General features: G+C 36.5%; 1 protein-coding gene across 6 annotated transcripts in view; it reads right to left on the minus strand.

Annotated features, from left to right (window-relative positions):
* Positions 1–27,536, minus strand: part of ARFIP1 (ARF interacting protein 1) — a 126,205-nt gene that overhangs the window by 58,511 nt on the left and 40,158 nt on the right. For all 6 annotated transcript variants that reach the window (XM_024757478.1, XM_024757481.1, XM_024757475.1 and 3 more), the window contains 2 exons: positions 20,971–21,072; positions 4,068–4,176 (listed from right to left, as the gene is read on the minus strand). In XM_024757478.1, coding sequence (XP_024613246.1) covers positions 4,068–4,176; positions 20,971–21,063 — 202 coding nt within the window. In that variant the 5' untranslated portion in view covers positions 21,064–21,072. The remainder of the gene's footprint in view (positions 1–4,067; positions 4,177–20,970; positions 21,073–27,536) is intronic.

Below are 27,536 nucleotides of genomic sequence, written 5' to 3' on the forward strand. Positions count from 1 at the left end.
ATATTTTAATGTTTATAAGATAATTTTATTTCAACTACACTCTTTCCCAGTTCTCTAAAAAACACATAGTGTATCAAAATTTATAATTAAAATTTTCTAATAAGAATCAACGTCAACTTTCTCATATCCCAGATATACTAAGTTCTGATCAGAAACAGCCACCAGGTTTAATAATATGAAAACCTTAATCTGGACTGGATCTAATGTTAAAATCCAAACACGCAATACATCTAAATAGGCTGGTGCTACCTTTCAAAGTGAGAGATACCTGTCTTTAAAAAAAAAAAAATCTGTTAGGCCATAAAATTTAAAACTGGAAGGGGACTTCCTTGGTGGTCCAGTGGTTAAGACTGTGTGCTCCCAATGCAGAGGTCACGGGTTCAATCCCTGGTCAGGGAACTAAGATCCCACATGCCGCTCGGCCAAAACAAACAAACAAAAAAACAAAACAAGAAAATTGGAAGGGACAACGGAAACCAACTAGCCTGACATTAAACTACAGGAGAAATGAGGTGCAGAGAGGTTAAAACTGCTTCTTATTAGAGACTCAGATGTTCCAAATCCACACCATAATGTCTCCATTATTAAATTCAATACAGAAAACATGAATCCATAAATTACTTGTTGAGTTGGAAGGCATTTAATGTTATCCAGTTCAATCACCATTTTAAACAAAGACTATCTCTACTATCCAAGGCACAAGGGTTTCTATTATATGAGGAAGTGTTAAATAAAAGAGGACTACTGTAGTTCCATTTCTTGATGATCCCAGGAACAGAGCTCTGTTGTTCTGGTTATCACTGTTTATTAATCTTACATAAGAGATAATCCCATGACATAACATGAGATATGTATAATATATGTAACAAATGATACAGAACTTTCCAAACTAAAGTAGCAAAAGACATGGTGCTGAGGTAAGTGTGTACATTCAACTGTTTGCTCAAGGGTAATTATTCTCTGTATCTTCAACCCTTTAAACCACTAATTTAGACTCAATTAGTTACTAAAATCATTCACAATAAATAAGTAAATCATTCCAACAAAAAATAATTCTTAAAACTCTTTTTGCTAATTGACTAAATTTGGGAAGTTTGCTCTGTTTTCTCTTAACAGCAGAAATCTAGGAATACGAATATGTGTATGCAATGATCAAAACCCCATTAAAACAAAACTCAGATACCAAGTATACCTCACTCTTATGAGTTGATTTATTCATGATTTCTACTATTATTGATTCTACAGTGTATTTGCTGGGCAGATTTCAGTACTTCTCGTTGTTAGGCTGAATTTAAGTATCATTTCTTCTAAATTTGCTCTAGAGATGGAAAAGTCAATGGTAATAAGTCATTTAAAGTTATCATTCAGTCATTTCTCCAGAGAGCTAACATAGCCCCAACTCCTAACATTTTTTCATAAGACCTATTTCCTAAATTTTAAACATGAGAAAATCATGCTCATTCCAATTTATCTATGTATGTCTTCAAATAAGGGCACTTAAGGCTTCCCTGGTGGTGCAGTGGTTAAGAATCCACCTGCCAATGCAGGGGACATGGGTTCGAGCCCTGCACTGGGAAGATCCCACATGCTGCGGAGCAACTAAGCCCGTGCACCACAACTACTGAGCCTGTGAGCCACAACTACTGAGCCCGTGTGCCTAGAGCCCGTGCTCTGCAACAAGAGAAGCCACCACAATGAGAAGCCTGCACTCCGCAATGAAGAGTAGCCCCCGCTCGCTGCAAGTAGAGAAAGCCCGTGCACAGCAACAAAGACCCAATGTAGCCAAAAATAAATAAATAAATTTATAAAAAACAAAACAGAACAAAAACAAGGGCACTTAAAACAACTACAACTTTCCAATAAATGCTCAGCTAATCTGAGTATGGCAGAATGATTATCTTTTTCATATACTGATAAACAACGCAGTTTGTGTTAAAAAGTGTTTTACAAAGTCAATTCAAAGAGACGTAAATTACCGCCATTATCGTGAAACATTTTTTATTCCAATTTGAAGGATTAGGATGGATCTACAAGCAAGTGAAAGTGACTGGCATTTTCACACTCATGCACAGCAGGTTGCAATGGCCAGCTGATTTCGATTATTATATAATACTATTCTGATTAAGGGGGAAAGAATAAAACCAAACACCAGCTAAACAATTTCACTGAAAATACTTAGAATCTCTTAATTGTAAAAGTTTTTTTTTTTATTCTATGTTGACATTTAAATTTGGAAATTGGTGACTGGTGCAAAAATGATGTCATATTATGCAAAGTAAGCCTTATATCTTTAAGCACTCATAATTTTAGGCAATCAGTCAACCTTTTCAAATTCAAAGTTATCCCCTAGATAATAACACCACAATGCTATGCAATGACTATGGAGATACTGACATGTATGCTCCCTTTCTATATCTTTATTTTTCTGAACATAAGAATGAAAAACGAAAAAAAAAATAATGTCAGTAGGTAGCCCACTCATTTTACAGCCTAGAGCAGAGGATATTATACTGGGTTATCCTAAATGCCTATTTCCAGGATCCATTTAACAAAGAATATATTTCAAAATACAGGTTTTAAAAAACATATTTATTTATTCATTTGGCTGCATCGGGTCTTAGCTGCAGCACATGGGCTCTTCTTTGCTGTGTGTGGGATCTTTAGTTGCAGCATGCAGGATCTTTAGTTGCAGCATGTGGGATCTAGTTCCCTGACCAGGGATCAAACCCAGGCCCCCCTGCATTGGGATCGCAGAGTCTTAACCACTGGACCACCAGGGAAGTCCCAAAATATAAGTTGTTTCTGACTGAAGTATTGGCCATTAGTATAATAAAAATATAGAATACTATTATCTGCAAGAGGGCTAAGGATTACAAAGGCATGGAGATATCTTTTCTATTTTGTGAAATTATAATGCAATATTAAAATTAAAATTCTTCATTGAACATCAACTATTACTACTTTAACTACAGCTCTGTCGAGAAAACGATCCATTTTCACATCCAAATCTCCACATGATTTTACTTTCTTTCACTTGTGTGAAAATGAAAGAATACCTAAAAAATGTTATTATAGGCAAGAGCATTAAAAAAGGAAGCATTTTACTTTATATTAAAAATAGACATATGTACATGGGATGTGTGCAGAAAAGAGCTAACATAGTAGGTCTAACTACTTATCCTTAAAAAGACCAGCTTATAGAAGATTGGCCCTTGGCTGGCATCTGAGAACTTTAATTTTGGGGTGATTCCCTCCATTCCCAAAATGGTAAGACTTGCTCACTATGCCTAAACTGCTTATACAAACAATGTGCTTTACGCTTTTCTTCTGGGAGTCTGGAATCTGGGCACGTGCTCACAGAGGGTGCCTATGTGAGCAAGCAATCTCCAGTAAAAACTCTGGGCATTGAGGCTCTAATTACCTTCCCTAGTTAGCAACATTTCACATTTGTTGTCACAGCTCTGCTGGGGGAATGAAGCATGTCCTGTGTGACCGAACGGGGAAAAGATCCTTGCAAGCTTATGCCCAGTTTCCCTAGACTTCGCCTCAGGCATCCTTTGCCTTTGCTAACTGTGCTCGGTATACTTTTGCTGTAATAATCATAGCCTAGAGTATGACTATAGACTGAGTCCTGTTAGTCCTCTTAGGAAATTACTGAATCTGAGGGTGGTCTTGGAGACCTCCTACACAGCATGTATAGTAAGAAAAATAAAAGTTTCATTTTCCTAATTGCTATGAAACAGGAAATATGTATTTATACAAATCAATATTGACCTATAAATTTTGTGGTTACCCCTAAAATAATTTAAATATGCATTCTTGACATAATGCTTGAGTTTCTATTTCAGTATTTTAAAACCAATTCTTAAGTAATAATCAGTGCAGTTATGCACATTGATCTATTTATATAGAGATGACTACTAAACAGTTCTTAAATTATTTAAATTGAAGAGAAAAAGGATTATGTTTATAATCAGTGTTTTATCACGGAATTAAAGGGCTCAACCCTCATACTTTATTAATAAAGGCTCCACCCCAGTCATCTTTCAAAATAATGGGTTCCTTACCTTGAAATGCTCCTGCTTCAATAACCCCCTCTTTGGTACTTTCAAAGCCATGAGATGTGATTTGGGTTTCTGAGAGACCAAGTCCAGCTGGTAATGAACGCTTCAAATCCTTAGCAACATTTAAATAAAAGAGAAAATCTTGTAAAAAATCTCACATCACATAACATTTCGGCATAACTATGTCCTTTTAATCCGCCTTAAACTGTTTTTTCTCTCTACTATGTACTATTCCCTTATGCTGTCACAGTGTTCTGTAATGATGTATAATCAGCAGCAAACTCAGTAAGATTTGCTATTAAGAGGTACAGTGTATATCAAATACAAAATACTTTCATCATTTTAGAACTAAGCATCAGGCAGATGTTAAAATTCAATTTCAAATCCACTGATACGTCAGGAAAATCATTTTAAAGAGTAGAATTAAGATTAAAAAGTCAAGTCTAACATTAAAAAACTCATGATGTCTAATATAATCATGATGAGCCTGGCTAATGTTCAGTATAAACAAATCATTCATTTGCAAAATTAAACTTCCCTTTGATTTCCAGGTTAGCTAAGTAAACAGGGCTTCTCTCACTTCAGTCAGGGTGAGATAAAGGTTGAGGTAAAGAAAATTTCTTGTTATTTAGATTTATATTAAACCAACCTATAATATAAATTATATTAGCCAACCTAACTGCAATTTAGCTTTTAATGGTAATAAATATAATATTTGACATTCAGTCTTATAGGAAAAGAAAAGAGAAAAAGCCACGAAACACAGATTTCCAATTAGAAGTCCTTTCTGTCCTCTGACTTGGATATGAGGAATTACCCAATTTTCATAATCAGAGTCTATGAATGGATCCTACTGGTTTTTCACAACAATGACAAGTTAGCGATGCACTAAAAGATAAACGTCTTTGAAGTCCTTTCTTAATACTCTATGCCACCACATATATTGTACAGTTATCATTTGAAACTCCTGCAGCCTTCACACTGAACTCTCTATTCTGCTTACCCTGTTTTATTTTTCTCACAGCAGTTATCATTAAGTAGCTAGTGATAAATAAATATAATTTATTATATTCAATAAATATTTGTTGGATGAATAAATAAATGAATTTGTTGAATAAACTAAAGGACTTATGACAACACCATATAGATTAAGAAGTTGATACAGCAATAGGCTTATTTTAAAATTTAATTTAATGAGTATCTGCTTATTCTTACTATGTTAGACTTGCTGGGCAAAGAAAAAGATAACATAAGGTACAGTACTTGCCTCACTGGAGAGACAACATACACAAACATTAATATAAAAGTTGAACTTGGTGCCAAAGTAAAGACAATAAGTATCAGAGGAATTCACAACAGGGACTAAGTCCATGAAAATCCGAATAGGAAAAGAGAAAGTACTGCTTGAGCTCTGGAACATAAAGGATTTATTGAATCAACATTTAATGAGCACCAAGTTATGACAGCCAGTCCTCTAGAAACTACAGATAAGCACTGTAGGAAACAGATGGTCTCTGCCCATCAGACTCATGTGAGGCATAGGGGAAGGAGGAGATGGACAGTAAATAAATGTATCTCAGGTAATAAGAAGTGCTGTAGTAAGTACAGTTGATCCTTTGAAAAACACAGGTTTGAACTGCATCCCCTTATATGCTGATTTTTTTCAATATATATGCTTGTACTACAGTACTACAAGATCGGAGGTGGTTGACTCCTCAGATGCCGAATCGTGGATAAGGAGGGCCAAAGGAAAAGTTACACAAAAATTTGCCTGTGGGGAGGGTGGGCACCCAACCCATTGTTCAAGGGTAAACAGTAATAAATTGTAAGTGTGTTTGTTATTTTTTTTTAAGGCAGGATAAGAGGGACACAGAGTGACAGGCAAAGGGTGTTACTTTAGATGGGATATTCAGGGAAGGTCTCTCTGAAGAGGTAAGATGTGGGCAGAATTCTGAACAAAATGAGGGAGTGAGCCATTTACATATGATCAGTTTGTCAATTTCTACCAAAAAAAGCCAGCTGGGATCTTGATAGAGACTGTGTTGAATCTGATCAATTTAGGGAGACTCCCATCTTAACAAATTAAGTCTTCTGATCCATGAACGTGAGATGTCCTTCCATTTATTTAGATCTTTTTAAATTTCTTTCCTCAATGTCCTATAGTTTTTAGGGTACAAGTTTTGCACATATTCCTGAGTATTTTCTTATTTTTGATGCTACTGTAAATGCAACTGTTTTCTTAAATTTATTTTTGGATTATTTATTCCTAGAGTTTAGAAATAAAATTGAGCTTTGCATATTGCTCTTCTATCCTTCAACTATGCTGAACTTATTATTTTTTTATTTTTTATTTTTTTGTAGTACGCAGGCCACTGTTGTGGCCTCTCCCGTTGTGGAGCACACGCTCCAGACGCGCAGGCTCAGCAGCCATGGCTCACAGGCCCAGCCGCTCCACGGCATGTGGGATCTTCCCAGACCTGGACATGAATCCGTGTCCCCTGCATCGGCAGGCAGACTCTCAACCACCGCGCCACCAGGGAAGCCCCTGAACTTACTATTTTTAAAAGGTTTTTTTGTGTGTGGATTCCTTAGGATTTTCTATATACAAGGTTATGTTATCTTCAAATAGAGACAGTTTTACCTCTTCCTTTCCAATCTGTATGCCTTTTATGTGTATAGTTATTCTTTACACATTATACATATTGTATCAACACTCTTTTATATCCAATATTTGATACAAACATTAAAAAAGTGGTAAAACCAATGTACACTTAACATTTAGAGTTTTTCATTATCAAGACCAAAAAGATCAAAGGCAAACTTTCTGTTGGATAATCCAATGGAGATGATATGTCTACTCCAAAAGAGAAAACTAATTAACATTAGTTTTACCAGGGACATTTCTTTGAGTTGGCCTGTAAAAAAAAAAAGTACCCACTCCAATGATTTGTTATAAGCAAAGCTATGACATAATTTTTAAAAAAAATTTAAGGATCTCACTGCTAATCATTATGAGGACAAACAAAAACTAATAAACATAAAATAAAAGCACAGTAACATAATAGTAAATACAAGTAAGCTGAAAGATTGATTCTTGCTTTCTTCACCCTAATTAGAGCTCCCCGTGAAATCACCTTTTGAATTTTGTGTGGCAAACCTTAAAAATGTTTATCAACAGCAAAGACTCTAAAATCACTTTTTAAAGTTTGTGATAGTCTCATCAAGTATCAACTATTACTAGAAACATGAAAGACCTGGAAAGATAATTCAGATGGCCTCATTTGAATACTACTTTCCTATCAATGTTTAGTGGCTATGTGATCCTGGGTAAGTACTTAAAAACGTTTTAGCTCCTGTTAGCTCAGCTGTAAAAAGAGGATCAAAATTACCCCAGAGTACTACTACAATTAGACGAGATAATATGGGCGAGATACCCAGTACATATTTTTAGGCACTCAGTTAAGCTGGCCATCCCTCTCCCCTACTACAATCATCTTTACAACTAATTAGTGCTATCACTAATAATTACAATAGCAAACATTTCTGAGCACTTACTATGTGCCAGGGATTGTTCTAAGCACTTTATGTACAGACAGTCTTCACTCTGCATGACAGGGCAAGATCAAGATCATAAAAATGACCAAGCAAGTAGAAACTGTGCGAAGTGGTTAATGGGAAAAACTGATTATTCCATTACCTTCAAAAATTCTTGTCAAAACTTTAAAAAACTCTTTCCTTGCTTATGTTGTTTAGTTAGCCTTCACTATGTTCTTCTGGCTCAGATCTAGAGTCTCTCAAACCGTGGCAGTGTCAACATGCCTGTGGGCCAGTTATTTCTTCCACAACTCCGTTTAGGTTTATTTTTCTTTTCGCCACACTGCGGGGCACATGGATCTTAGTTCCCCTACCAGGGATTAAACCCACGCCCCTGCAGTGGAATTTCGAAGTCCTAACCACTGGACCACCAGCCAGGGAAGTCCCATTTAGGTTTTGTTGGGGTATTTTTTTAAAAAATAAATGTATTTAATTTTGGCTTCGTTGGGTCTTCGCTGCTGTGCGCGGGCTTTCTCTAGTTGCAGCGAGCGGGGGCTACTCTTCGTTGCCGAGCGTGAGCTTCTCATTGTGGTCACTTCTCTTGTTACAGAGCACGGGCTCTAGGCGCACGGGCTTCAGTAGTTGCAGCACATGGGCTCAGTAGTTGTGGCTTCTGGGCTCTAGAGCACGGGCTCAGTAGTTGTGGCTTCTGGGCTCTAGAGCACAGGCTCAGTAGTTGTAGCACATGGGTTTAGTTGCTCCTCGGCATGTGGGATCTTCCTGGACCAAGGCTCAAACCCGTGTCCCCTGCTTTGGCAAGCGGATCCTTAACCACTGTGCCCCCAAGGAAGTTCCCCATTTAGGTTTTTTTTTGCGGGGGGCGCTGAGTTTGGTCTTCGTTGCTGCATGCGGGCTTTCTCTAGTTGAAGTCAGCAGGGGCTACTTTTCGTTGAGGTGCACGGGCTTTTCACTGTGGTGGTTTCTCTTGTTGTAGAGCATGGGCTCTAGGCGCACGGGCTTCAGTAGTTGTGGCTCGCTGGCTCTAGAGCACAGGCTCAGTAGTTGTGGCTCACGGGCTTAGCTGTTCCACGGCATGTGGGATCTTCCCAGACCAGGGCTCGAACCCGTGTCCCCTGCATTGGCAGGTGGATTCTTAACCACTGCGACACCAGGGAAGCCCCCCCACCCCCGTTTAGGTTTGGTCTGAATTTATGTTATCACTTTTCATTTCTTTGCTGCACTTCTACCTTTGTTTACCCACTCCCTTTTGATTATCCACTTCTGTAAAGTGCCACATGGGTTTACGACCAGGAGACAAGGTGATAACAGAACCACATGATTTGCTGTCTGTGTATGAAATGAATAACAGATACAGTGACCAGTCACCAAGAGACTTTGAAAGTCATGTGATTACTCAATAATCATGATATGCATCGTCATTCACATGGTGATTTTTGAACTTAAGTGCTAGCAGTGAAGTTTATACAACTACAGTTAATACACTGTGGTGAAAGAAATCTGAGCTGTGTTGTTCGGGACAGATATTATTTAATTAACCAAAATTAATGCATTTTGGAACTATACAAAGCAAGAACTGCCTAATATTATCTCATTTAGTAGTACTATCACTACTATTTTACAGATGAGAAAACAGGAACACAGAAATAGGACCAAGCTTCAAGACACACTATTAACTGTAATGTATAGTAAATGTAAACAGACACAAGCAATTTGTTAGAGACTCAATTTATTTTAGCTAGTATGTTTTCTTAAAAAAATTATTTAAAAAATATCTTTTAAAAATCATTGCAGAATCTGCTCACTAGTTTAAACACACTAATGCAAATATATTCTCAACTTGTAATTTCCTACTGGCACAAAACAGAAAACAACTTTCATTCCATTTCACTTATTTCCTAATGTCACGTAAAACCTCTTGTCACAGGACAATATCCTTTTCATCTGTGTATTGTTTTGGAGAGCACTTAGAATTAAAAAGAAAACACTCTTTACACTCAGTTTTATTTACTTCTTATTTTTAAACCAAATCTCTGAGTCTGTTCATTTTGCTAAATAAATGATCTTTACCATCCCAGTTTATTTTTTAATATACTAATGTACTAAATCAATGGTTTCCAGTTTTAAATACTACTGACGCTTTTATTCATATTTACATAAAACCAGATAATTTTTTCTCTCTAAAAGACAAATACATCACTTACAAAATAAATAATGTCAAAGCACCAAGATATTTCTTAAACTCTGTGAGTTTGGTTATTAAGGTCAATTATTTATAGAGTGGTTTCCCTGGATATTGCTTTGCTCCAAGTCTTGACAGCTTTTTAGCTCTCCTTAAGGAAAAAAGTATCAAAGACAGCTCTCTCAAAATATGAGGGTGAAAAACCATAAACAACATACAAATGGCACAGAGGTCCAGGAGAGTTTGCTGTATTCTTAGAACTTAACTGAAAGAACATTATTCATTTGAATCATCTGTCCTGTCACAAAATATTGTGTGAATTCCCAGAAAAGAGATATAGTAGTAGTAGCTGGGAAGAGGGGAGCGAGTAACAGGTTAAATAGGGAATTTGACGGATACCTCTCATTCCCTAAGTTTTTAAGAAGTTAAGGGATGCTTCCATCTTGTCATGCATGGCCTCTGGAAGAAACAACTTCTAGCTGTCTGAGGATATTACATTTCACTCAAACCTCTCCCAATGGTCTCCCAAGGGTCCTTTACTCAACAAACAAAAGTTCTTCTAGAAAAAAACCTCGTGTCCTTTATGTAAAACAGCTGTAAAATCTGAAAAACACTAAGGCCTTCCCTTGCTTAAACTCTTACTAGCAGAAGGAGCCTCACCAAAAGTGGTACAAATAGATCCATTCAGATTGTGAACAGAATTATCATTTTGATAGTGGTCTGGCAGTTAAGTTGCTGCAACACAAAATGATATGCGCTATGAGTGGAATGCATGACTTGTAAGAAAACAGTATTTTATGAGCTTGTTGACTGCTTTCTGTAAAATACACATTCTCTAAGTAATATAATTTAGCCTCATAGTTCACAAAAACTTTAAAATGTATCTTTACATAACCCTTAAACTTTTAGTGTCTCAGTTGTAAGGTTGTGCCTAGCTTAGTAACTTTTAAAATATATGTTACTGTATTTACTCCTATAGTTTCCAGAATATATTTGAGAGACAATGAGCCCATTTATAACCAACAATGTAAAATCCCTAGTTTGCATTTTTATGTCGCTCACATTCAACTCAACGTTTAAGACTTTGCAAAGTCATGCTTAACAATTGCACAATAAAATGGAATAAACCTGAAGTTAATTTTCTATTCAAGCTACTAGGATAATACTAGAGTATTTAACAGTTTTTAAAAATAAATCTTCAAACAATTAAAATAAAATATAATGCTTTTGGCAAAAAAGTTTCATGTATAGTTTAAGTTCTTTTCAGAGGATACAAGATAATACTTGTAGTTACAGCTTCCATAAAGCTGTGAAGGGATGTTCATTTTCAACCAAAATAACTTGCTTCCATTTGCATGTTTTAACAGAGGTAAGAATAAGAATGAGGTTAAAGATGTAACTTTATAATTTAGCATAGTAATCTACTTTTGAACTGAAGTTACAGCAAAATTAACAATTAAAGAACACCAAATGTTCAGCAAATTTGCTTTAAAATACACATGCTTTGGGGATTCCCTGGTGGCGCAGTGGTTAAGAATCCCGTCTGTCAATGCAGGGGACACGGGTTTGAGTCCTGGTCCGGGAAGATCCCACATACCGCGGAGCAACTAAGCCCGTGCGCCACAACTACTGAGCCTGTGCTCTAGAGCCTGCGTGTCACAACTACTGAAGCCCCTGTGCCTAGAGCCCATGCTCCACAAGAGAAGCCACTGCAATGAGAAGCCCGCCTACCGCAATGAAGAGTAGCCCCCACTTGCTGCAACTAAAAGAAAGCCCGTGCGCAGCAATGAGGACCCAACGCAGCCAAAAATAAAATAAATTAATTAATTTTAAAAAATACACATGCTCAGTAAGATGCACAACACTACAGTATATAAGTAGAACTAGAGATTTTAAGCTCGGTGCTTTGTGACCACCTAGAGGGGTGGGATAGGGAGGGTGGGAGGGAGACACAAGAGGGAGGAGATATGGGGATATATGTATAGCTGATTCACTTTGTTATAAAGCAGAAACTAACACAGCACTGTAAAGCAATTATATTCCAATAAAGATGTTAAAAAAAATTAGAGATTTATTAATGAATTCTCCCCTTTTACTCAGAGAGAGGAGGAGAAATCTTTTAAAAATGAGGAATTCGCAAAGCATGCATTGTAACCACCAACAATCTGTAAGGATTCTCCAAGTATTCCACAAACTACACGAACTCTCTTCTCCCTAGTTTCCTTACACTATATTTTCCCAGTTTTCCTCCTATCTGCATATTTAAAAATTGCTTTGTGTTCTTTCCTGGCTCTAATTTCCCTCCAAGAGCAAAGTCCGAAGTCTTACTTCCCTTCTTCCCATGGTGACCTGAAGAATCTGTCTCCCTTGTCTTTAGTCTTGTCAGCCCTGAAATTCATTCTTTGTACAGTAGGCAGAGACAACTTTCTAAAATGCGAATGTGATGAGGCACTTCAGTTTTTACTCATTTTAGTGGTCCTCCATTGCTTTTTAGGTAAAGTCCAAACTCCTCCACACGGTTTTGAGGTTTTACAGGACCTCGTCCCTACTTACTCTCCAACCTCATTTCTCACACATCTGCCCCCACGTTCCCCACTCCAACAATAACGAATTTTCAATTCTACGGTCTCACAACTTTTTCAGGTCTTTCTAGTTGCCTCTGATGGGACCATTCTTTACTCTTCTTCATCGGGTTGGCTCATCCTTTAGATTCAGCTTGGATAGCACTTCCTCAGGTAATCTTCCCATACTTGTTCGTACCCGTTATCAGCCCATGCTATACTGGGCTTAGCATATCACTTCTCACACAGCATTGACATTATTTGTCTACATTCTCTCTCCTGAAGACGGTAAGCTCCCTAAGACCATCTATTTTGTTCCTCTTTGGTACTCCTAGTATTTAGCAGATATAATACTAATACTTCATTTAATTTTCTCAATTTAAACACCTTATCTCATTCTTCAAAATGGATAAAACCTTCCACAGCATCTACATAATTTTAAAAGAAACAAATTGAAAATTTTATGTTAAATATTCTATAACCTTTGGTAATTTAAAACCCCCTTTTGTTGTTTTAACAGTTAGCTGCTTATAAGGAGTATCTGCCAGAAGCAAAGCTGTTATTCAACAGACCTCCACATTCCTAATTCTGCTGTAAACATACTGCAACATCCTTAACCTCCTCACAGTGTCCTCTCTGACACTCTACAATTATCTTGAGTCAAAGTGGACTATTCTCCAACATTGTTTATCAAGCAGGTAGAGGGAGGGTCAGCATTTTCTCAGCTCTCCACTTCCTAACTACCAGTTCTCAAACTTTGGTTTGGGTAAGAATCACCTGAGAAAACTACTAAAAATGCAGGTTCTTCTTAGCTGCCTGTTGTAATTCTGGTTAAGTTGAAGTGTGGAGCCCAGGAGTCAGAATTTCAAACAAGTTAAGTGAGGTGACTCTGATGTAGGTAACCCTCTGTCTACACTCTGAGGAACTCTGCTGTAGTGTGCAGTGCTGACTCCCACCTCACTGCCCTTGCGAGCCGCCCCACCTACTGACCCTCCATCACCCACCTTCTTTCCGGTCAGTCCCCTCAATAATGAGGGCTTTGGCATATCCAGGTCTTCTGCTCTATCCCCAACTTTTACCATTATCCTGGGTGTTCCCAACGTTTTGGGGACGCTTTCAGGGAATGACTCTATGTTCAGTTTGCAATTACTTCCAAAGTGATATGTAAGGTGTCTAAGCTGAGTTTTACAGCTCATCAAAAACATACTCTACTAATGGCACGGTATGTAGTCTATTGCTTTATTTTTTTTTAATACAAACTGTGAAATACTTAAAATGAAATAAAATCTATTGCATGAGCCTGCCTACCTATGTTGATGCAGAATGATGGGTTGTAGTAATAACCATCTGTAAAGATGTATGATTTCTTCCCCCTCAGTATGCTTGTAGGAAGCCTAAGGTTGGTAGTTTCATTCAGATTTGGTGATCTGTAGCTGGACAAGAGGCCAAGAGTGTGACGGCAGATAAAAGATATATTCAACTAATACAGTACATCCCAACCTACACTTTAGTCTCAGATTTCATTAACTTCTTCATCTCTAATGGCTTTCACCTTTCACGCCCAATTCTACTTAAGCAACTGGAACTCCCATGGCCACTCTTTGGATCTTGTCACTGCTCAGGAAGCAACACTTCTGGAATCTTAAATCTAATAACTTATTTTATGATCACAATCTCCTCCCATATCTGTTACTCTAGTTGATCAAGACAGCAAATCTCCTGACTTACCTACTTTCATTTTATCAACACACACACACACACACACACACACACAAAATCTCAATCTCATTTCTCTCTCTCTCTCTCTCTCTCCAGTTCCCTCTCATTCACTCAACAAACATTTAACAAGAACTTAGAGCATCACTATCTTCTGGCAGTTTACTGTCTATTCTCTTGGTTCCACCCCAACCCCTGCATCTTAGACTAAAGTCTAGATTCTAAGTAGTACTGAAGTTAAGATGTACCAATTTGCATCAAGGAAATGCTGAACTCATTCAAAGACTATCACTATGGAAATGTTTGTATATAACTACATTCAAAACAATTTCTCCTAAATAGTAAAACACTTATCCATGATAGCATTTGTTTATAAAGGTACAATCTAAAAATTATAATTAAGACACATATGGCTTCGGCTTTTCATTAAAAATTATACTTATTCGCAATTTTCAACAGGAATATGAATCCAGAGTTAATTTAATAGATGTATATATAATAAACATATATTTTAAAACTTAATTTGTGGTAATAGTACTAAGAATATATTCTATACTTAAAAAAAGTAAATATTAAAATGAATTTAGATTTGCATGGATTAAACAACCCCTGAAAAACATTTGCCATACCTTTAAAAGGATCTAAGATATACATCTGGTAAAAAAACTGGCCTTAGGAAAAAGCCCTCATCAAATCAATGCTGCCGGGCTTCCCTGGTGGCGCAGTGGTTGAGAGTCCGCCTGCCGATGCAGGGGACGCGAGTGCGCGCCCCGGTCCAGGAGGATCCCACATGCCGCGGAGCGGCTGGGCCCGTGAGCCATGGCCGCTGAGCCTGCGCGTCCGGAGCCTGTGCTCCGCAACGGGACAGGCCACAACAGTGAGAGGCCCGTGTACCGCAAAAAAAAAAAAAAAAATCAATGCTGCCAATGACAGAGCTACTAAATTTTTCAGACAATGCAGAAGCATTATATTGTATCACCATATAGTATGGGGAAAAACTGTCATCAGATGCTACTCAAACTCTAGGATAGGATGGCTGAAGTAGAAATTATGTTAAATTTAAGTCATACTGAAACTCATTCTTTCACTGAACTACTGTGAACCATAAGCTGTGCGGTGCACACATACCATCTCCGCCATAAACAGAGTGATTCCAAGCTCTTGGGAAAAGCAGATAAATAAATGGACAGTTACGACATTAAGGTGAGGAGAGGAAATATGTTCTAAAAAGGGTTCTTATAATTTCTATTCTTATATTCTTTCCCAAGTCTTCTTTAGACTGCTAAAGTATGTTATCCAGACTAATAAGTACAGGGGAATGGAGAAACTACTTAGTTTAACAAAAGAATTAAAGAGTAAAAGAAAAATAACAATAAAAACTTCCAAAACAATAAAACTTCCAACAGCTACAACAGTGATGACCATGATGCATGTGGAAAATTAAGGACAAAAGATGTGTCAACTCTAAGAGTATAATATCTCTTCCTGTTGTTCCATGGAAGTCTAGAAACTGTGTTCCTAGTCCTGGTTCTAACATTTGTTCATTCATTCACTAAACATTTAATGAAAGCCTGATTATCTATTATGTGCCAGCAATGCTGCCAGGCCCTGGAGATAAGGTAATGAATGAGCATTCTTGCCCACACTGTACTTACGGTCAATCACATAAGCTTTTGGTACAGCGAGTTAATATGGGTAATTCCATCACAACCTCAGGGTCCCTTTTCCTCAGTTGTAAAATAAAGTAGTGAGACACAGGGATCTTCAAGGTATTCCTACTGGATTAAAATCCTGTGATTTAACTCAAAACTTGTAGATCAGGAGTATTTAAAACACAGGGAACCTAAGGATCCACCTGCAAGGTTCAAGGGATCCTAAACTCCTTCAAATTGAACACAAGATTTGGTAGCTTCGTGTATATATAGGTTTTTCTAGAGAAAATGTCTATAGGTGGAAAAACCTAAATTATGAATTTTAGTTTTGGGCCTACCACAGGAAAAGTTTTATTTTAGCTATATTTACTAAGGTAATTTCTCTAAATCTGCCAAATATAACTTAATTCACAAGAAGTTTCAACTTAATTCACAAGGAGCTAATATTCACTTCTTTAACTCATGGTACAAATTGCACATTTCTAACCTAATATTTTGACCAGCACTATAACAGAATAAATTATAAATAATACGCAGTTCATAAGTAAAAGAGTAATTTGTATTCTTTAGAGATTAAACTTTACTACTCTATAAAAAATAACAATTACTTTTTATTTAGAAGCAAAAATATTTTTGCTGTAAAGAACTGAGATAATACTAAGATTATTATCCTATCCTCTCTTCGTATAGCTGTTGCCCCTCATCTTAATAATAAAAGTAACAAACCTTGAAACATTAACACATGTTAAGCTGCTGCCAGGGAATTTCTAGGACAAATTCTCCCAGTACATTCTCTATTTCAATGTGAATATTGAGTTAAAGTCCACCAGAGCCTCTCGTAGTAGGAGACTAAGAAGGGAAATCAAATGAAAAATGAAACATCGGCAGTGAGACACACAAAGGAGAACACAATCATTTACAATTTCACTGCCTGGGCCACAGTGACGCCAACTGGCCAGAAAAGTTATGACAACTTAATAAGCCATCATCTTAATTTCATACAAGACTTTATACCTTTTAAAATGCATTAGGCAGTATGCATTAAATAAAAGCCATTATATGATTTTATTTCATTTTTTCAATATTTTTTATTGAATATAGTTGATTTACAATGTTGTGTATTGTATGATTTTAAACATCAAAATGTATAAAAGATGTATATTAGTAAAATACCCTTAGTTATGAGCTAGTTTCTCATGAAATCTCTTTATTAGTCTATATAATGCTAAGCAGAGCAGTACATTATTCACAATTTCCTTATGAACTTTTATCTATATTAAAAGAGAAATATGAATATGACGTTAAATACAATTTCCCTTTTATTGCTCAGGAAAATAAAGGAGTATGCCAAAATGTAGGTAAATATATGCCTAACAGATCTTGAGTGTAATTTGTTTAAAACAGTCAAAAGATGCTTTTGAAATACTGTTTTCACTCATAGTAAAAGGGATCACATAGCCAAGTTTTATTTTAAAGAATATTAAATATGTAAGAAACTCTTACATATTTATATATATGATATATATTGTATATATTGTATATATATTGTATATTGTATATATATATTGTATATATTTCAAGTATCTTGAAAAGATACTTCAATATATATATATGATATATATTGTTCATAAGAGCAGCTACAAAGAGAAACAAGTTTTATGGTGTTGAATTTCTTTAGGGAGGTAAAGTGGGGTGTACTGTTTGAAGTGGATTATTGCTTCTAAGGAGTCTTGCCTACTGGTAAAGTTCACATCCAATAAGAGGAGAGCTCCAGAACATCATTTCCTTTTTTCCTTCTTTACCCCTCAATAGAAAATGAAATAACATTATAGCGGAATCTCCAAAAAGAGAACTAAACATTAAATAAGAAGTAAACTTACAAAGCAGCAAGTTAACTGGCTTTGACTGCATAAGCAAAGAACTTATATATAACAATTTAATTCACTTCACTCTAATAAGACTCTATTCTAAAGTTAAAATTTGAAAGGATTAAAAAAAACTTTTCAGTACTACTCAAGGGCAATAAAGGTTCTTAACTAAAACTCATGAATAGGTTTAAGGTACAAAGCAACCCTGCAGAAGAATGAAGCTGGCGGAATTAACTACCAGGTATCACGGTTGAAGCTAGTATTGCTCCAGACTTAATTACTCTAATAAGTAAGTAGGTAAGATAGTGTGGTATTATTGCAAGGATAGACAAAAAGACCAAGAAATAAAACAGCTCCGCAGCAGAGCCACACATCTACGATCACCTGATTAACAGCAACGGCCCCTATGTGGGAAAGGATAGTCTTTTCAACAAATGATGAAAATCACATGCATATGAGAAAAGAAAATGAAACTTGACCCCTACATCATGCCATACACAAAATTCAAGATGAATCACAGACCTATGTGTAAGAAGTGAAACAGTAAAACTTTTAGAAGAAGATAGAGTATCTTCATGATACTGGGATAGGCAAAGATTTCTTAGAAGGGTCACAAAAATCATTAAAGGGAAAGAAACACTAATAAATTGGACTTCATTAAAATTAACTTTTGCTCATCTAAAGATACCATTAATAGAGTACAAAAGCAAGTTACAGACTGGAGGTAAACATCTGCAATACACACATCCATACAAATGACTTATACTCAGAACATATAAAGAACTCCTACAAATGAATTAGAAAAAGGCATATACTTAATAGAAAAATGGGCAAAGCACTTGAAAAGATACTTCATAAAAGATAATATTCAAATAGTCAATAATAATAATCTGAAAATACGCTCAACATCATTAGTCATCAGGGAGATGCATGTTAAAACCACAATAAGATAACCATTATGATTCCACCAGAATGGCTAAAATTTAAAAGTATGACTATACCAAAAATTGGTAATGATGTGGAATAACTACAATACTTATTCACTGCTGTCAGGATTGTCAGCTGGTTTGATCACTCGGCAAACTAGGTGACAATATCTACCAAACCCAAACATCACCATGACTTGGCAATTTCACTCAGGGTATACACTCAACAGAAATAGGTGATTACGTACACCAAAAGACCTGTATAAGAATGGTCACAGCAGCTTTATTCATAATTGGCACAGGCTGGAAACAACCTAGGTATCCAAACTGAAGAATGGATATACAAATCGTGGTGTATTGACACAATGGAAAACTATATTACAATGAAAAAGAATTAAATACTGCCAAAGCAACAACAACAATATTATAGACATAATGTTGAGTGAAAGCCAGTCAGAAAAGAGTACACACTGTATGATTCCATTTATATGCAGTTCAGGAAGAGTCAAAAGCAATCAATGACAACAGAATTATAGCAGTAATTATCCTGGAAGGGAGGGAGGTATATTGCTTACAAGAGGGCAAGAGGGAGCTAGGTAAGGCAGGACCTCGAAATGTTCTACTTCTTGATGTGGGTAGTGGTTCTGTTGAGCTTTACACTTAACATTTGTGCTTTTTACTATGTATAGCTATAGCTCAAAAAAAAAAAAAAAAGAACAGGCGAATCCCCAAAATAATGCAGCATTTTGTATGTGTTGCATTTTTCTCAAAGGTTTCATTACACTATTAGAGTATCAACTCCCTGGTGGCAGGTATTTCTGTCATTTTTGTTGTGATGATATCCCCAATGCCTGGTATACAACAGACATTCAATAAATGTTTGCAGAATAAATTCACAAAAAGGAACTGTTACCAAAAATAAGATGAAGCAATCATTAACTAAAATCCTGGTATAACAAATTATTTGAATTAATAGAAGTTTATAAAGTAATTGGTAGACTGTCTAATGATGGTAACTTGAGTCTCCTTAATATCCAAGTGTGTCTTAGTGTTTTCAAATACCAGAAAGTGAAAATTTCCTTTGAGTGTTCAGAATTTAAGTCTTTCTTCTGTCAGTCACCGTATATTGGGCCATGGATGCCTAGAAACCGAGTTAAAACACTTGCAATTAAAAATAAACATATCCCAAGCTTGAAAACATTTGTTTCTTCCAAAGGACTACTGAGCCAAAAATAAGTGAAATTCAGTGGAATTTTCTAAAACTCCATTAAAATGATCTATCTAAAACAGTAGTTTTCAACCAGAGGCAAGTTTTTCCCTACCCTTGACATTTGGCAACATCTGGAAACATTTTTGCTTGTCACAACTGGAGGGTGCTACTGGCATCTACTAGGAGGAGGCCAGGGATCCAGCTAACCACCTTACATGCACAGGCCAACCCTCCACTAAGGAATTTACCTGGCCCAAAATGTAGATAATGCTGAGAATGAGAAATCCTGATCTAAAATATCACCTTCTGTTAAACTAAAATAAAGAATTTTATTCTTAAAACATATGAAGTAAAAAGAGTCCTATTTAAGCTGTAAAATAATTCAAGTATCTTTCAACCAATACCTTTTCAAGAATATGAAACTATATTTTTAAAGTTATTTAAAGTTGTACACATGTATCAAATGTCATAAAAAGGGATGTTTAATTCAAGTATCTCCAGAAATGATAACCATCATTATCATTTCTAGGACTATATTAGGCATATAACTTATTTTAATCTCATTTGATATTAATATCCCCATGAAAATAAGATCTCATTTAGAGAGATTAGAAAACCACAACTAGAAGAGATTAAGTAAATATCTGCCCAAGGTTACACTGCTAGGAATAGCACAGCTGAAATTTGAACCCACATTATCTCTAAACCCATGATGCTTCCATTAAAATGCATTAAATGTCAATTTCAAATCCAGAGCAGATCAAAACACACCCCGAGTTTCATTTTCCACTGAGTCAAATATGCCATTTTAGAAAGTAACGGCCAAGTCAAGAGAAGCCTACTTAGGAATTATGTACTATGGAATTATGTACTAAGAAAAGCGATAAGATAGTACCAGTTTTTTAAAGGATGATCTATAGTTAATATTTTTTCTTATCACAAGTAAAATGAAGTCATTTTCTTAAAGTTATATGCCAAAATCATCAGATATACTCTTGTTCTGGTCATGTAATAAAACTGCAGATAGTAACATCAAAGCCTAAATGCTTTACTGGCCTGGAGCTTATTCTTGACAAATCACTAACACGACCCACCTAGTCATCCCTCCATAATAACAGTGGATTCCTGGCATTTCAGCCTATCTAAGAACATATTCCTATATTAAACTCTATTACTTTTGTCTCAGCTTTAAGGGCTTATCATGATTCTCTGTATTAAGAGACAGAAAAGTGTTCTTACCCTATTAAAGCCATGTTCATGAGAGTCATCAACTTCTCCATTACTAGTCACTGGAATTTCTGCTGCTGAATTTTTTGGAGATTCTTGAGCCATAGTAGACTCCTAAAAAAAGGAGGAAAGAAATAGTTATAAATAACACCAAATCATAAAAGGCAAACATTCAAAAGACTATATTCATGTTTATGGCACTTAAAAGCCATCATTATAGCCCTTTTTAAAAATAATTACAACCTACCTAATCCTTATGAAATAAACATGATACTAATATAATAAAAAACACATCTGGCCTTTAAAACTGCATTCAACTTAGATTTCTTGATCGTATTGTAGGTACCAGGGGGCAATATCCTTACCTTGTAAATAGTACAAATGACACAAAAATCAAAAAATGCAAATTATGTCTTAGTATGATTGAAAATAGTTTTGACTTTACAGGCTGCCTGAAAGATTCTTGGATCTACAGACCACACTTTGAAAAACACTGGTATAGACAAATTTAACCAATATTTAGTGAAACTTGTTATGTGCAAGACACTCTACTAGTTCTAGAGAATATTAAAAAAAAAAAAAAGATGAGATAGGCACTGCTCTGGGGGAAAGTACCACTGCCTCAGTTTGGGAGACTGACTGGACTCTTCAGTAAATACCTAGAACAGTAAGTATCTGCCCCTCTTCCTTTTGGATCCTCTAAAACCAAACCTTTTGGAATAGTTGTAGATCGGATAAATCCTACGGTCTTCCTATGCCACATTTCTATTTCCTGGCAGCTCTAGAAATGTTCTGCTTCCCATAGATCCACATTTATATTACACTTCTACTCCTTATACAAACCTCTTTTTCTTTACCATGACAAACTTTATACATAGTAATGTTTCTAATGTCTGACACAAAATTTCATAGACTACCTCTACATCTTTGTATTCCCAGGGCAACAGAATACAAATCTAAGCAAATAAATTAATACATTCCCTTTCAGTAAAGTCAGGTCCTTGAGGACAGAGACAGTCATAGACATCTCTGTATCATTAGAGATTAGCCCAGGGTTCTCAATAAATGTTTACTGAATGGAAAGGATACGAGCTACATCAAAAGTCTGATTTGTAGTTATGAAGGTGTTAAAATGATCATTATGTTCCACCCTCACTCTCTCCCTTGTCCCACCCATTGAGCATATACTCACACATGCGTTACTTCTTATGGATATCACTGCAGTAAAACAAACCAAGGGGAAATGTCGAAATAGCAAAACAAAAAAAGTGAATTACCAAGTATCTCAAAATCAGTGTACTTTAATTATATGGAGACAGTTTTAATAAAAGACTAAAATATCAAACTGAACTTGGTTAAGCCAATGAAAAGAGAACTTTTATAATAAGGCAAAATCCTGTTAATATCACTTAAAACATTTCCCAGAAAACTCAGTTATTTCCTTGCATTCCTAAATATCTTATTAAAAAAATACTGGTTTAAAAAATGCCGTATTTCACAGTTCACCTTACCACAGGCTTGAAACTAGTGAGGGAATTAATAAACTGAACATCTCATGTAAGACTTGAAAATTAAAAAAAAAAAATTCAGAGAGAAGATTTCAAAAGTTCAAGAGGGGAAAACAAAAACTTCTCTGCTTTAGATTGGATTCTGGGGGAAGGGTCTCTGAATGCAGTGAGTGAAGGTAGTAAGACTGGACAGAGCTGCAATGCTGTTGTTACATCATAGGCCTTGGCCAATCGTATATGGAGCACTGAAGCTGAGATGGCTCTTTAAAGTTGTTCCAAATTAAGGGAAGGGGGCCAGGCCTTTGTACCCCCGCATCCCTACCCCTGGTTATTAGATGCAGGCTATCCCCTGGATAGGGGTATAATCATGCACAAGGCAGTACTCTTTGGCAGAGGCAATTCCTGGGGAGACTCAGCTATGAGCCCTCAGCAGGCATCACTCCTGGAAGGACAGCCCTGGTCCTAAAGGAGGTAACTGAGCCCCTCACCATAGCATCCACTATATCTTCCTTATTATTATTCTAAAGCAGTATCTACTTTAAAAGGATTTGAAATGTCTTAAATTATATCTGGTTACTTTTATGCATATATTTACAGACTTTCACTGATCTCTACTAAGACAAACTGTCTCTTTCACAGGCCCCAATTAAGGGGTGGCTCCTGATTGAACCAAAGAAGAACCCCTGACACAAGGCCTCGCAAGCTACAGGTTTCAAGATAAGGCCGGGTTAGAAAACCACTGCCCGACAGAGGAAAGAGGAATTTCCTGAGCTAATCCAGACTCTTTCAGAAGGATTGAGTTGGGGATGCTGAGTGAATCAGTCAACTAGGGTACTGGGAAGACAAAAGAAAGCACAAGAAGAGCAAAGAGTAGAATTATTTTGATGAAAAGTCACAGCTTAAAAATTCACAAACTCTACTTGACAAGTGTTATCAAACTCAGTTTGTTGACAAAGTGTTATCTGTATCTAGATCTTCCTCTGTTTCTAAATTATAACCTTATGAAAATCTTCTGTTTTTTTTATTATGGTAAAAAAGTGTAACGTAAAATCTACCATCTTAACCATTTCTAAATGTATAGTTCAGTAGTGTTATGTATAGTATTCTCAATGCTGTGCAATCTCCAGAACTTCTTCATCTTGCAAAACTGAAACTCTACACCCATTAAACAACTCTCCATTCCCCTCCCCCACTCCCCCAGAGCCCTTGGCAAGCATCATTCTACTTTTTATTTCTATGAATTTGACTGTTCTGAATACCTCATACCAATGGAATCATATAGTATTTGACTTTTTATGACTGGCTTATCTCACTTTACATAATGTCCTCAAGATTCATCCATGTTGGACATATGTCAAAAGTTCCTTTTTTTTTTTTTTTTTTTGGGAATCGGCAGGTGGACTCTCAACCACTGCGCCACCAGGGAAGCCCCCAATTTGTCTATTTTTACTTTTGTTGCCAGTGCTTTTGATGTCATATTCAGGAAATCTTTGCCAAATCCACTATCATAAGCTTTTCTTCTAAGAGTTTTATACTTATAGGTCTTAGATACATTCTGGAGCTGGTTTTGTGTATGGTATAAGACAGGGTCCAACTTGCATGTTGATATCCAGTTTTCCCAGCGCCATTTGTTGAAGAGACTTTCTTTTTTCCATTGAAGGGTCTCAGCATCTTGGCTTCTTTTGAGATCCCTACTTTGCTCACTGCCACTGCCTCCTTACAATATACCCAGCTTACTTGAGGCTACTGGAGTTAAGTTTCTGCTCCTTGTGGTTAAGAGAGGTACAGACACTAGGTATTTGGTCTCTAATCCAATCAGGAAGATTAAGATCTAGCTATCTAAATAATCATCACTCTTCCAAATTGTAAAATATGCTCTTACTTTCTTCCTCCTAAAAATAGCTGGTGATTCAACAGGTATTTACTATCTTCTAGGCAATATGCATGGGATGAAATAGAAACAGAAATCAGATCTTAGGCTTCTAGGAACTAGAAGTATTGGTAAAAAATAATTACAGTACAGTGTGGTGAGCACTCAGAGGGAAGACTTAATCAGAGGTGATATTTAAGCTGAATCTTATAGGATGACAGATGGGGACACAGTAAAGGAGAGATTCTAAATAGAAGGAATAACAGGAGCAGAATAGAAAGAGTCTAGTATATTCTAGAAACTGCAACTAAAGCAATTTGGGTAGAATGGTGATTATTCTTTCATACATTCATCGGTTCTACTAATTTATTGAGCTCTCTCATGTGCCAGGCACAATCAGATACTCAGGGTAGAGTGGTGAACAAAACAGACCAAACTCCCTACCCTCAAAGAGCTCATATCCTAGTTGGGGAAAACAAATAAATAAATACACATGTTATACAGTCATAAATGCTAATGGGCATGTGTTCACGAATGTGCTGCTTTAAATAAGGTAGTCAGGGAAAACCTAAGAAGAGGTATCATATTTTTGTGAGAACTGAATAAAGTGAGGGAGTGAGCCATAAAGATATCCGGGAGTCCAGAATCCCAGACAGAAGAAATAGTAAATACAAAGACGAGGAAGTGGGAACATGCTCAGCTTTTCGAGGAACAAGAAGAAGGCCATGCACCTTGCGGGCCAGAGGAGAACAGAAGGAAATGTCAGAGAGGCAGCGAAGGGCAAGAACATGTGCAGCTTTAAAGACCATAATAAGAACTTTGGATTTTATTCTTAGTGAAATGAGAAGCCACTTGAAGGTTTGAACGTAAGAGTGAAATGACCTGACTTATGTTTAAAAAGAATCACTTTTTTCCTGCTGTGTTGCATTAAACTATAAGTGAGCAAAGGCAGAAGCAAGAAGAACAATTTAATGGAATAATCTAAGCAAGAGATAATGGTAGCTTGGAGTAAGGTGACAGTGGCTGAGGAGGTAAGAAGTGGTTAGATTCTAGGCATATTCTGAAGGTAGAACCAATTGGAATTCCTTACAGACAGACGTGAAAGATGGGAAAAAGAGAGGTGAAGGACAACTACAGAGGTTTTTGGCCTGAACAGCTGGAAAGGTGAAATTGCTGTTAATAGATCTGGGCAAGACTTGGGGTGGAGCAAAACATAGAGAAAATAGCTAAAGTTTAGTGTAGGACATATTAAGGTTTATGTGGATAAGGTTACTAGACTCTTGGATATATGAGCCTGAGTCCAGAAGAAAGCTTGAAGCTGGGGATAAGAAATTTAGAAGTCATCAGTGTGTAGATGACATTAAAATCCCTTGGATTGGATAAGATCACCTAGAACAGGGGTCAACAAACATTTTCTATAAAGGGCCAAATAGCAAACATTTTAGGCTCTGTGAGCTGTAAGGTCTCTGTTATAACTACTCAACTCTGCTGTTATAGCCCAAAAGCAGACACAGGCAATACATAAATGACTAGGCATGGATTTGGCTTGACCTCTGATCTAGAAAGTTGATGTAGATAGAAAAGAGAGGTTTGTAGACACCCCAATATTTGGACATGGGAGGAACTAGCAAAGGAAACTTATAAGGGATGGCAAGCAGGGTAGGAGGAAAACCACAACAGGAGGCTTCCGAGGACAGGTTTCTGCTTCTGGAACTAATGGACTAAGCCCCTATACTAAACCTCCCCAACCCTGCACAGAAAACAACTGTAAAAGCTGAACACAATTTAAAAAGCAATTAATTGAAACCACTGGAGAGTAAAGAGACTCTGGTGGAGAGCACATGCTTGCTTGGAGGAGGGGAGATAGGGAGCTATGCAAGCAAGTTTCCATCTCCTTGGCTTTTAGCCTAAAACTAAATCCTATCTATGCTGTGCGCCCGGTAGCTGCCAGAGCATCCAGGGGAAAACTAGTCCTGAGCTGGAGAAAAGTTAAGCTCACAAAAGTAAAAGGTATAGGGGAATCCTGAAAAGGAAAGATCCAGAAAGAGGATTCCCAAACTCTGTCTACTCACATCTCTAACCCCTCAAGGTACCTGCACAGAACAGACTCGACTGAGCTCACCTAAAGCCAAAAGACCTGAATTGAGACCAGAGCTGCCACCCAAGAAACAGTTTGTAATGCAAGTCCAGCCAAGAAAATTATCGGCCAAAACAAAGGAAGCAATACTCATTGGAGAAAAATAACAGAATCCAGGATCTTCACATCTCAATGTTCAAAACATTCAGGATACAATCCAAAATTATCGGGTATATAATGAACCAAGAAAATGAAACAGAATTCCCAAGGGAAAAGAAAATCAATTTAGTCTGGCTCTGAGATGAACAAGAGATTGGAACTAACAGATAAGGATTTAAAAGACACTATTATAATACCTTCAATTAAGTAAAACAAAATATTTTCAGTGAATCAAAAATATCAGTGAAAAATAACAGGAAATCTCAGCATAGTAAAAATGAAGCAAATGGATTCTAGAATTGAAAACTACAATTTTTCAAAGAAGATATTCACTAGATGGACCTAGCCAAATGAAGATGACAGGAAAGAGTAAAATAAAACTAAATTAAATCAATATAAACTATCCAAGGTAAAGAACAGAGAGAAAAAAAGACGAAAGAAAAAGAGCTTCACAGACCTGTAAGAAAATATTAAATATTCCAATTTATGTGTAAGTAAAATACCAGAAGAAAAGGAGAGAGAAAAGGGTAACCTCAAAAGCAGCAAGAGAGAAAAGAAAAATTACTATCAGAGAACAACAATCCAACTAATGTCTGATTTCTCATCAGAAACTGTAAAGGCCAGAAGAGAGTAGGACACCATGGTAAAAAGAAGAAAACTGTCCACCTAGAATTCCATATCCAGTGAAAATATCCTTTAAGAATTAGAGAGGATATTAAGGATATTTTCAGATAAAACTAAGAGAATTCATCACCAGCAGACCTGAACTACAAGAAATGCTAAAGGAAGTTCTCAGGCTGAAGGGAAATAAAACCAGACAGAAAAAATAGATGTTCAGAAAAGAATGAGAAGGAAATGAAATGGTAAGTCCCCGCGTAAATGCAAAAACCATTTTTTTTCTTTTTGCCTTTTCATCTCAATCCTTTATAAACCATAAAACTGCTTAAAGCAAATGTTAGAACAT

This window comes from Neophocaena asiaeorientalis, unplaced genomic scaffold (genome assembly GCF_003031525.2).
Source record: "Neophocaena asiaeorientalis asiaeorientalis breed wild unplaced genomic scaffold, Neophocaena_asiaeorientalis_V1.1 scaffold238, whole genome shotgun sequence".
Lineage (NCBI taxonomy): Eukaryota > Metazoa > Chordata > Mammalia > Artiodactyla > Phocoenidae > Neophocaena > Neophocaena asiaeorientalis.